We start from the raw sequence: 12785 nt of genomic DNA on the forward strand, positions 1-12785 counted from the left end.
AAGCTAAGCTAGTAGAGGAGGCATAGGTGATTTTGCTGACAGAAGATAGAGAGCACAGATGGTGAAATGCATGAACAAGGCAGCATCTCAATCATTTGTGCTCTCTGTGCTTCTGTCATCACCTTCATCCCCTTACCTCCCCTATTGCTATTGCTTATTAATTTGATTTCCCATAATTAAATTAATCCATATTCATATATTGCATAGTGGTAATAGCATATATATATAAAAAGCATGTCATCAGTAAACCTTGGGATGCACATAAATGGTAAGAAGCTTTTTGTGTACACTAACACATGATTTGGAATTTCCCCTTTTTGGATAGTTTTTCGTACAATCACAACTAAAGACGTACTTTTGGTTGATTTGTCTATTTCTTTTTCTGGTAGGTACTAATTAAATAAAGGGGTTGTATTCTAGCTAGTGTTTTTTTTGCAGTTTAAATTGGTATATGTTTGATAAGAAGGCAACAAGACACAAGTACGAAGAAAACAACCGAAAGGAACAAGGCAAAGCCAATCAGCTGATCAAGTTGATTTGGAGCTAGCAGATTAACAGTGTTCACAGACAGAGAGAGAGAGAGAGAGAGAGAGAGAGAGAGAGGCATTCCTTTTCTTGTTATGAAGTAAATTTACTACTTGATGTTTTTCTGTTGTGGGTCAATAATTGCGGCTTGATGTTACAACCATAGCTCAAGTTCTTTATAAATTACAGATCCAACTAACAAAATAGAATAGAACTTGTTAACAACTATCTTGTTTGCCGGTTTTGTTTTTGTTCTGTTTCAATGTATGGAAGATCTTGATCTTTTTATCCTATGTACTTACCGTCTCTTTGGAACGGAAAAACATGCCTTCTGGTGTTTTTAATCAAAAGGAAAAAAATATATGGCAACACCATATCACAATTATCAAGGAATAAGCAAGTCTCTTCATGGAGTATCATAAAATTTAGAGTATATCCAAACTCAAATCTTATAAGGAATGGATCAAGAGGTCCTACGGCATAACATTACATGTAGTACTAAGGCAAGGTTTTACTTTTCTTATGTGAGATTATATTCTCAACATGCCCCTTATGCGTGACCTAACTTACACAAAAACACGAGAACAATTCTAATGAGGTGATGTGTTGGAGAGAACTCATATGTTGGGTGTCGGTGGAGAAGGAGATGAAGAAATTGCTTAGTAAAATGGAGGAAATGGTGATGATCAACTTGGATGTGAAAGTTTGATAACTAGGGCATAAAACATTGTAAGTAATACATATTGCAAAGGAGTTGTTTGATAACTATTTCATTTTCACATTTAACTTTTTTTTGGAAACTAAAAACTGAAAAACATGTTTGGTAACAAATTTCGTTTTTAGTTTTTAAAATCACCCTTATTTTTTAAAACAACTTGAAAGTGCTTTCAGTTTTTAGTTATTGTTTTAATTGTTTTCCTTTCTTGTTCATCAATTTCACAGCACCACACATGCATTGCACTCCAAGTACCAAAACTCGCTATTTGGGATCTCCCAACTTGGACTCGGGCTCTCGACTCTTACATTATGCTGTTGACCCAGTCCAAACCTCGGGACCTCCATATTCAAAATTCCCAAAAAAAAATCATCCTAACTCCAAAAAACTCACTGAAAAATATTACCAACTCTTTGTAACATGTACTTTCATTATATGAACTCAAATTTGATCCCCAAAAATTCAATTTCCAAGTTCCACATAAAACTAAAAACTTAAATCAATTACCAAATAACTTTTAAATAGTTTTCAATTTTCAGTTTTTTTGAAAACTAGAATTGGTTACCAAACAAATTTTATGTTTTCAATTTCTTAAAAATGAGAACTGAAAACTAGAAATTAAAAACTAAAAATTAAAATGGTTATCAAATGGGCCCAAAGATTTCTAAATATAAGCTTCCAACAATGTCATAGAGATGAAGTAATTGTAATTTGTTTTCAATTTTCAGTTTTTTTGAAAACTAGAATTGGTTACCAAACTAATTTTATGTTTTCAATTTCTTAAAAATGAGAACTGAAAACTAGAAATTAAAAACTAAAAATTAAAATGGTTATCAAATGGGCCCAAAGATTTCTAAATATAAGCTTCCAACAATGTCATAGAGATGAAGTAATTGTAATTTGTTTTCAATAAAGTAATTACAGACACCAACTATTTTTCATCATCAATTTTATTTGACCAACTAATTACTAGTCAAGTGATACTTCTCTTTCAATGTTGGAATCCTCCCTCCCTCATTGATGTATAAAAAATTCTACATCACATTACAATCACTTATTAATTACAAATAAATCAGGTTTAAAATGGGCAAAAATATGAATAAATGAAATATTAAACATTGATCAAATAAGACTTGGTACTCCTAAAACTATTGTTGAGTGTTGCTATTTGTACCGCATTTGATCATATTGTTGACCACCTATCTAATACAAGTGGGTCCCACATACATTAGTGTGGCTCACCTCTATTAAAGAGGCAATAAGGTGATTAGTAAATGTGGTAGAAATAAGAGTAATTATAGTGTATTTCGGTAATACGGTCACGTGGTATAACCTGTTCACACGTTATAATATAAGTGGATATTTGTTGATACTATTTCCTACAAAGGGGAATTATCAACTATATTATCCACTCATATTATAACATATGTACAAGCTATCCCACATAACCATACTCGAGTACCATTCTATAATTTCTCTACAAGTAGTATTATTGATGATTGTTTACGGAAGTTAAAATGACACATGTAGATGAAGTGGAATGTGGTGAAAGATGGAGGCTTCTTGGGTCTATGAGTAGGAGGGCCGAGTACGCATCAATAAGTGGTTACCATGGATCCATTGGGCTTTGGTACTAGCTAGGTAACAGATGGGATTGGGCGTATCTGACTGGAATAACTCAATCAGAAGCTGCCTGGAAATAAAAAAACAGTAGTTGCAGATTCTCGGTGTTCTGCGTGAAAACAAATTTTCAAACTTACTCTCTCTGTTTTATTTAGTTATTCACCACTTGATTAATTTGGAAGAGTAAATCAGTTTCCTCTCTGCCAAATAGTATATGTATCTTTAAGTAACTTAGTCAAAGCTCAGGTGCAGGTTCTTCTAAAATCTATATAGACCAGCCATATGCAGACAGACAAGGTGAGACTTTTATATTAGTCTTGGACTAGCTTCTGATTTGGGTTAATTTTCACTTAGACTGCTTGTGCTTTATTTTTTCTTCTTCTGATTTAATCTTAAATTACTACAGATAATATATGTAACTTGTAATGTGGAGAGACCTATTACTTTTATGTGTTATCTGTTGTTTTCTTTTTTCCTTGTTGAACAAGATTTTTACTGCAGAAAATGACATTTCCTCAATATCAACCCAAACAGAGATAACATTGAGCGAATCCCTTTGTTTGTAGTAAGACATTTTAATATGGATTTTAAAACTTTTTCAGGTGCCATGGACATACCTCTGCCTCTTAGTAAATTAGCTCTGCATTTGGTTAATCGCGACGACAAGTATGTTCATATTGTCATTTTTATTTTACTGTTTTTCTCTGTTTTTTGTTACTAGTGGAATCGTTGGATATGTCTGCCTTCTAAGGATTGAATTTTGCTTTTTAACTTTAGTAAAAGGAATGTATATATTTAGTTTTATGCTTTTCTCTGTTTTGATCAGTGACTTAGCTAATCCTAGTCCTGTCTATCTTAAGGGCATTACATTTTAATTTGCAGAAGAATTGCATTACATTTTCATTTGGGAAGAACTGCATTTGTTGGTTTAATTTCAAGCATGGATGTCAAGGTTGACAAAATTAATACTAGGGGGTGTAATTTTTTTGAAAATATGCTAACTGTCTATCTCTGTCTCTATCTAAACTAGGGACAAGAAGTATGTAGTTCTAGTAGCAACTGGAAGTTTCAATCCTCCTACTTATATGCATTTACGAATGTTCGGTAAGTTTCTCATTTTGACAGCTAACATATGAATTTACATATATGCGAATTGCGCTCTCTATTTGAATCTGGTAATGGCCTCTTGCGTTTCAGTTTCTACTTATGACTTTGGGATCTTTTGCTCATTTTTTCACTGGAAATTGCAGGTCAATTGTATATTTTGATCAATTTTGCTGTTGTGCACAGAGCTGGCAAGAGATGCACTGAATTCAGAAGGCTTTTGTGTCATTGGAGGTTATACGTCACCTGTTAATGATGCATACAATAAGAAGGTATGTAACTTTTAATAGCATTTCTGTAGGCGTTGGGATCAAAAGAGCTTTCATAAGCACATGGACAAGGGTACATAGTATGCACAGCAGTCTTTAACAGAATTCTGGGATGAGGCTGCATTAGGAAGTTGTTCACATAGCTCAACTTCTTCATGGACCCCTTTCAACCAGGGTTGTAGAAGCAACACATTTATTCCATTTTATTTATTTATTACGTACGTTACTCGAATGAGTTTGTTAATGCAATTATGAGGTTTATTACTTCTTTATGCCTGAATAAGTGCTGTAGTTAGATCATATGATCAGATATCACATATCCCTCTATTGCCACGCACTGACATGGTCACTTGGTTGATTGTGTAGGGCCTTATATCTGCTGAACATCGTATACAGTTGTGCCATCTAGCCTGCCAGAGTTCAGAATTTATAATGGTTGATCCTTGGGAGGTATCTCTCTCTCACTCCACTGTACAGATTCTCTAGAATCTGAGATGATGCTTCTGTTGTGCAGTATGTGACTTATTTATTTACTGCCATTAGGGTTCTGTTCTGTGTACTTAAAAAATAGAAGTTATAAACCAATTTTACAGGCAAGACAAAGTAGCTTCCAACGCACTTTAACTGTTCTGTCTAGAGTCAAGGATTTCTTGTCTGAGGCTGGGCTGATACCCAGTGGTAAGATTTGCAAAACTGTTGTCGTTCGTTTTCCTTTGAGAAGCTGCATCATTGTTAATTTGGAGGCAACATGATTGACTTCTGTGTCTGCTATTGATAGAATCTCTTAAGTGCATGCTTGTGTGTGGCTCTGATCTACTCCACTCTTTTGGCATTCCTGGAGTTTGGATTGCTGAACAGGTATGTCTGTAATTCTATATTCTAGTGGTCATGTGTAGTTTATTCTTACAAGATAACCATCTCATTTTTCCTGTATTAATAACTTACTGTAGAATACAACGACTTCATCTGGAGAGTTTTATTCATATCTTAGTTCAGTAACCTTAAAAGGTGTTGAATAATTCTTAGGAGAATATTTGGTCATAATGTTCAACAACAATCACACATGAAGTGGGGTACGGTTTAATTAATCCCTTTGAATTGGTCCTTTTCTGGTCGAAGAAGATGTTACATAACATTTGTCCTTATTGGTCAGGTCAGAGGCATATGCAGAGATTATGGTGTGGTTTGCATTCGCAGGGAGGGACAAGATGTTGATAAAATTATCTCAAATGATGAAATTTTGAAAGAGAACAGGGTAATCAATCACATCTCTTGACTTTTTTTCAGTGCTTTTTGGCTCATATATTGTAATAGTCAATCAAATTGTCATTCAATGGTTGTAAAACACTGGATTATCTTAGTTACACACCTAGATCAATTAACTTTTACCCCAAATGATATTTCTCTCTTCTACACCTATGATATTCTGAATGTAAATTATGCAACTTGGTATTGTATACAAGGGTCGAAATTGGTCTAATTTGTGAAATCGAAAGTTTCGTAATGGTTTGAAATAGTGCAAAACCTTTCATTTCTTGAATAGTTTTGATTTGAAGCTTCTTTACAGTCCACTGCTTTTCTGGTCCATTTGATGTTAGTTCTTCTCTTTTTTATTACAGGGCAACATAAGAATCGTGGATGAACTTGTACCGAACCAAATAAGTTCTACAAGAATAAGGTAAAGGCAATGTGATTTCATTGACGAACATATTAAGGGGAATGTGGAAGGAACTGAAAACTTACAAATGTATTTCAGGGATTGCATTTCAAGAGGATTGTCGATAAAATATCTGACTGCAGATGAAGTAATTGGTTACATCAGAGAACATCATCTCTACTTGAACTCAAATGACATGTGATGAAGAAGATATCTTCATCAAACCTAGCCCATGTTTATCGGATCATTCTGTTGAAAGTAATCGATTGATTGATAAAACAAATTTTCTGCCATGTTTGTCAGATTATTCTGTAGAAAGATATGACAAAACCAAATCGCGGTTCTCAAGGAATGGATGAAGAGGGCATAGGGCATAACATTTATTTGTAAGTATGCAAAGAAGTAATTACAGACACACCAACTTTTCTTCCAACTTTTCATCATCAATTTATTTTGATTAACACTTCTCTTTCAAAATACCCTGGGTTAAAGTGGGTCTAGGATATTTTGGAACATATCCATACATATATAGTATAAGTATCCATAATATCGGAAAATATCAACATCGATAATTTCTCTCACACTTTAGCAACATTTGGCCAAAATATCGCTATAATATCGATAATATCGAGATGATGAAGACAATGAAAAATTTGAAGAGTTATTTACACTAACACCCCTGAGGTTTCTTGGTGTTTTCACAGAACCTCCTCAAGTCTCAAAAATTACACGAACCCCCCCTCCTCCTCTTGAGGTTTCAGTTTGTTTTTACAAAACCTCTTTTCGTTGATTGTTTGACAAAAAATTGATGATTTCATTGAAAAAAAAAACTTATGCAAATGACAAAATTAACCTCAATGAAGTATATGCAATCTCATCTTAAAGTCCAACTTTGTCATTTGGAGAATTTTTTTGTATAAAATCATCACTCTTTGGATGAAAAATCAATGAAAAGTTGTTTTGTGAAAACAATTTAAAACCTCAAGGGGTGTTCTTGTAATTTATAAAACCTCAAGGAGTTTTGTGAAAAAACTAAAAACCTCAGGAGGTGTTAGTGTAAATAACTCAAATTTGAACCTTATAGGAACTCTATGTGGTACTAAGTCACTCATGTATCTTACCATGCAACGTATAAAGTGTAAAATATTATAGTAAATCATTATAAATAAATGATTATGGTGTGTTTAATCTTTTTTCATTAATTACTACATATTTTCTACACTCGCAGTGTTTGTTAGCTCGCTATATAATCAACTTAAATAAGTTAAACCCATCATGTAATGCATTTCCTTCCAATTTTTTGTGATAAAGTACTAGATAATTGATTAAATAAACATTTTCCAAAGTTTTAAGAAAAATTTCCAAGTTTTTCTTACAATTTACGTGGTTTTTATTCAATTTTTATCGATATCGATAATATCCCGATATTTCCATCGAAATTTCCGTATTTTTGAACTACTGATATTTCCAAAACCATTAATATTTTAGACCTTGCATATAGAGATGTCTCTTTTATACACATATAATATATATATGGGCATCATCAACTTGGAGGAAGCATGGATGTTTGCCACTTTATGATTTTGAGACTTTTTGCTAGTGCTCTTTTGAAAGCAGCTCTAGTGCTTGTCATGATTAGCTATGCTCCATTTTCTTTTCTGAAAGTGACTCATGACATAGGAGAGTACAGAGCTCCTTCAACGAGAAGAACTTACATGTCATAGGATAACATTAGTTTGTTATTTTTAATTAATCAAGTTCTGTAATGTAGAAAAATTATTCCTCAGAACATGATTGATTAGGATAACAAATCAATATTGACCTCCTGATATGCAAGTTTTTTGTTGTAACCAAAGTATAAAATATCGATAATATCGACAAAATATCGAGGATATTATAGTTTTTTTCGGGTCTAGGATATTTTGTAACATATCCATACACATCGTATAATTATCAATAATATCGAGAATAATATTGAAAAATATCGACGTCGATAATTTCTCACACGCTTCAACAACATTTGGCCAAAATATCGCGATCATATTGATAAATATCAAAAATATCGCTATATGGACAACGTCAACCAATCTCGGATCCATATGGATGGCATGTTAACAACTACATGCAAAACTATTTTGGGGATTTATAATTTGATGACTATACTCTTCACAATACACTTACTCTGCACATAGAGATGATGAAAACGTACAGTGAAAAGTTTGAACCTCACAGTAACTCTATGTGGTACTAAGTCACTCATGTATCTTACCATGCAATGTATAAAGTGTAAAATATTGTAGTAAATCATTATAAATAAATTATTATGGTGTGTTTAATCTTATTTCATTAATTACTACATATTTTCTACACTCACAGTGTTTGTCAGCTCACTATATAATCATTTTAAATCAGTTAAACCCATCGTGCAAAGCATTTCCTTACAATTTTTTTTTTGTGATAAACTAATAGATAATTGACTAAATAAATTAACATCCTCAAAGTTTAAATAAAAATTTTCAAGTTTTTCTTACAATTTCCATGGTTTTCATTCAATTTTACCGATATCGATAGTTTCCCGATATTTCCATAGAAATTTCCTTGTTCTTGGACCACTGATATTTCTGAAACTATCGATATTTTATGGACTTCCATCAGATAACTATTAAGGACCTGCTCTGCTCATTATAACACCTCATTACAGTCTCGCGAAATGTGCTTAACCCTTCCACGCAAAGAAGTTGGCGAGTAGTGGTTCTCCTCTCCTCTGTTACCCATTGGAATTGATCATATGAAACAAATGCCACACGAAACTTGACCAGTGGTTGTGGTTTATTAGGTTTAGCCCTATACTAAGCTACAGTCTAGGAACAGTGATTTGGTGGATTCAGTTTTAGTATATATATATAATTTGGTTATTTCCAAACCCATCTCATCTCATCCCATCCATCCAATACATGGTGTGCAGCAGATCTCAACAACGAGGAGAGCGAATTTTTCCAAGTTCACCAGTCACAAGATTACACGTGGCTACTCGACTATAGTCAACAAATAAATCATGCATTGAATTTCTCGGCATGAAATATCGATCTTCACGAAACCTCATATTGTTTTGTTAACACGTGTACATATAAATGGTCGGTTGTTTGTGTGTTTTCTGGTATGGTCGGCGGTTTTTTAAATGTGTAAAATCCCAGTCAATTAAGAAAAATGTTTGGATTAAGGTACGTAGTTAAGTAATGGTTAATGGAACATATTTTCTATAAAAATGATGTCCCATGGTTTAACTTTTACACGTTTACTATCCACAAGTCACAACTACCAGTCTCTAGAATCTTCTACAGGTTTCTACACATTTCTTTCAACTCATTTATATAAGCAAGTTTTGTGCTAAATGCTAACTCATCATCATACACACTTGAAAACTTATAAATTAATAGTTCATTTTGCGCAAGGCCTCGTCAGAAATATGCCTCACCATCATCCACATCCACCAGGACCCCCACCACCGCCAGACCCGTTTGCTCCTCCACCACCGGACCCTGCACCGCCACGACCACCTCCACCAGGGCCTCCTGCTCCACCCCCGCCAGGGCATCCACCGCCGGGTGGACCTTTTGCTCCACCTCCTCCGGGACCACCTGGTCCTCCACCACCACCTTAGTATCACCTCACATCAGTCTCATCTCTACCAGTACTTTAGTATTTTAGTAGTATGTGCATGTATGTAAGAAATAAAGTGTGTGCGCGTGATGTTTTATCAGTCTCATCTCCACCATTAGAATGTTCTGTTAATTCTACTTTTCTGCTTAATTAAGAATCTTCGATTGTGTTTATAAAATTTAAGGAGCGAGAATGTTTTGATCTTGTGACACTCAGTCTCTCGTCTTTGTTAGATTACGTTAAAAATTCATAGATAACAAATGCTGAATAATAGAATGAAAATTTGATACCTGTCTTCTTACCCAAACAAAGAAAAGGAAAATAAGGCTGACATGAGGGATCTCGAGTCTCTACATTTATTAAGCATTTTGGTGCATTTCATAAAATCTGGTCCACTCCATTTCATGTTATACCACATCAGGTTAATAAGTTTTGGGCCTTTCTTTTCCAAACTAACTGCCGTTTAATTACGTTCTCCACTTACGAACTCAGAAGTTCTTTTATTTACACAAAACAAAACTCATAAGTTTGCTTATGTTGAAACTGATAAATAAATTAGAAACAGATGATGGAATCAGAAACAAAGAAAATAGTGTGCTCTCAAAAATTGAATCCGGTGAAAACTTTGTTCTTTAGAGCTGGGTGTATAGGCCTATATGTGATCTGCTGTACGGGGTTTGATGTTGATTTGGTAGAGCTCTTTGCAGTGACCCAGAGGCGGTGGTGCCGCCTCCTCCACCGCTAGCTTCCGTACATACCCAAAGAGCCATCGCTAAACTCGGGTGGAGGCTCACAGTCACAATCGTTGAAGTTCACAAAGAAGCACAAATCCCCCAAATTTTATATATTCCGTAGTTGAACTACAAAGGCAAACTTTTCATTCAAAATTCCACAAACCCATTCATTAGTTTATGCAATGTATACATAAAATTTCACAAACCCAATCACTAAAACTAATACCTACCTAACATATAGAACAAAACCCAATAAGAAGAAGATTTGACAAGTGTTTGGGCCTAAATTTGACATACTCAGCCCCCCAACAAATAAATCAGGCCAAGACTATACACTCGACCTAAACATTGGAGGCCCAGAAACTATCAAAACCGCGAGAATGACTTGGGCCTCGAAGTAACCCAAATTGGGCTTGGCAGGTTTTTTTGATTAAGAAAAGAAGCCCAAGGAAGAAACAAACCCACATGACCCTCTGACTTGGAAAAGTCAACAATTTCGACTGAAATTGATAAGGAATTAACAAGGGCAGGTATAAAGAAGAACGACTCTTAAAAAACTCTGCTGCCAGAGAGGTCAAATCCCTTGGGTATATTCAGAGATATTTTTCTGCTCCAAAGAAGGCTCCATTTCCGAGGGATACGCAGACTTTGTTTTCTTAAAAAGAGATAAGCAGGAAACATGGAGTTGTTCAAAACTGGAAAAACGAACTTACCATCACAGTTTGAAAAACTCTTACAGGAGCATTTAAACTAAAAGAAGGGTTAGGTTCCCCATCAAAAGCAGGGAAGTGATTGCCTCAGGAACTGACTTTTGAAGTGCTTATTTGCCAGAATTGATAAAACCCCCTTTCTTTGCATTTACAAATGAAAGATCTTTTGAGAAATATTGCCGCCCATTATTAAAAGAATTAGAACCCACACTCTAAAAAGCATTTCTTATAAATATAGGAGAGGGTAAACAGAGCAAAGGACAATCAATCAGACAACCAAAAAATCAACCGAAGACAAAAACTCAAAATGATCACTTGATCTCAAAAGCCTTCAAACATCTATCAATCAAGACACCCAATTTCATTTCAGACTTAGAGAAATAAATCATTTAAAACGAGATTTCTCTCGTTACAAATTTGGTTCAGCATAAGCCAAAGCAAGCAGAGTTCAGGTTTCTACAAATATGAAAACCTCAACAAATTTATGAAGAGCGCTGATCAACCAGGATAGATACCACAGTGCAGCTCAAGCCCAGTAGTCAGGTCCAGCCACTTCTGCCCCTTCCAGACTGAAGAAGTCCCAATTCTGCCCAATCAAAAGCCCCCAGGGTTCGAAGTAGATTAAAGCTCTGCCAAACTCGAACGTTGGCATCGATTTGCAACTGAAACAGACCAGTTGAAGTTATTAATAGTCCAGTCCAGCATAGGCATACCCAATCTAGCCCGGATAAGAGGCATCTGCCCAGGCAGAAATGGAAGTCCAGTCTTCTTTTTGTCTTTTTAGAGTCAGTTTTTCGCTTTTAAGCTTTGTAAAAGAGAATTCTGTCTGAAAATAGTTTACTTTCTTATCATCTATTCTGGCCAGAACTACCAGTTTTGTACTGTGAAAAATTATGAAGTCCTCACCAGTCTGAGGCAAGAAAAGAACTTACTTGAGAAATATTCCTCACCCAAATTCACAATCACTTGTTTAGAAGTCAGTAACTTGAGGCGCAAGTTATCTGTTTTTAGGAAGTCTGCTAGGAGTTTTATTGCTAGCAGTGGCACGCTCGCACATTAAAGAAAGTTGACTTGTTGACTAGTCAATGGTTCTCAAGGCAATGGGGAACTTTACCCTACCATCACAGGAACAAAAGTAAAACGGGTGAACAACAAGAAAAAAAAAAGGAAAGAGAAGATGGATGGTTGCTGAAAGCAGAAAAGGGATAACGTCGTTAATTTTTAAACAAAAATACAAAATTTATTAATCTGATGTGGTATAATATGAACCATTAGATTATTAGAGTGGACTAGATTTTATGAAATGTATCAAAATGAACGATAACTAACAGAGTTACAATTTTCAATCACGATTGAGAGGATATTTGGTATATTTAAATCACGATTTACAATTTTCAAGTCTGCACCTCCATTCCCATATAGGACACAAACAGAGTTAGTGTTAGCTTGTGCTGGACTACACAACTTTCTTCGAAAGGAGTGTCGATCAGACGAGTTTCCTATTGAATTGGAGAACGAATCTTCATCTTCATCATTACCGGTTAATGAAGGGGATCTTGAACTAGTTTTCCAAACACATGAACAACAACGAGCAGATGCTAATGAATGGAGGGTTGGTATAGCTTTGAACATGTGGAGAGATATTGGCCACAATGACAACAATGAGAATTAACTACAACGAATGAATGCTGCATATTTTTCTTTCAGCGTTGCTTTCAAACTTGTTATAAATTTGTCAGCGTGTGTCATAAATGCAAAATGCAATATGAGTATCTCAGAATTTATCTT

General features: G+C 34.8%; 1 protein-coding gene across 1 annotated transcript; it reads left to right on the forward strand.

Moving 5' to 3' along the window:
* The first annotated feature begins 3332 nt into the window (after positions 1-3332).
* On the forward strand, positions 3333-6299 carry LOC110764473 (nicotinamide/nicotinic acid mononucleotide adenylyltransferase-like). The gene is made up of 9 exons (XM_021967460.2): positions 3333-3529; positions 3894-3967; positions 4154-4239; positions 4603-4686; positions 4830-4914; positions 5015-5094; positions 5390-5491; positions 5856-5914; positions 5993-6299. The coding sequence occupies exons 1-9, from the start codon at positions 3444-3446 to the stop codon at positions 6093-6095; spliced, it is 759 nt and encodes a 252-aa protein (XP_021823152.2). The 5' UTR covers positions 3333-3443; the 3' UTR covers positions 6096-6299.
* The last annotated feature ends 6486 nt before the right edge of the window (positions 6300-12785 follow it).

The sequence above is a fragment of the Prunus avium genome, chromosome 3 (genome assembly GCF_965620075.1).
Source record: "Prunus avium chromosome 3, drPruAviu1.hap1.1, whole genome shotgun sequence".
Lineage (NCBI taxonomy): Eukaryota > Viridiplantae > Streptophyta > Magnoliopsida > Rosales > Rosaceae > Prunus > Prunus avium.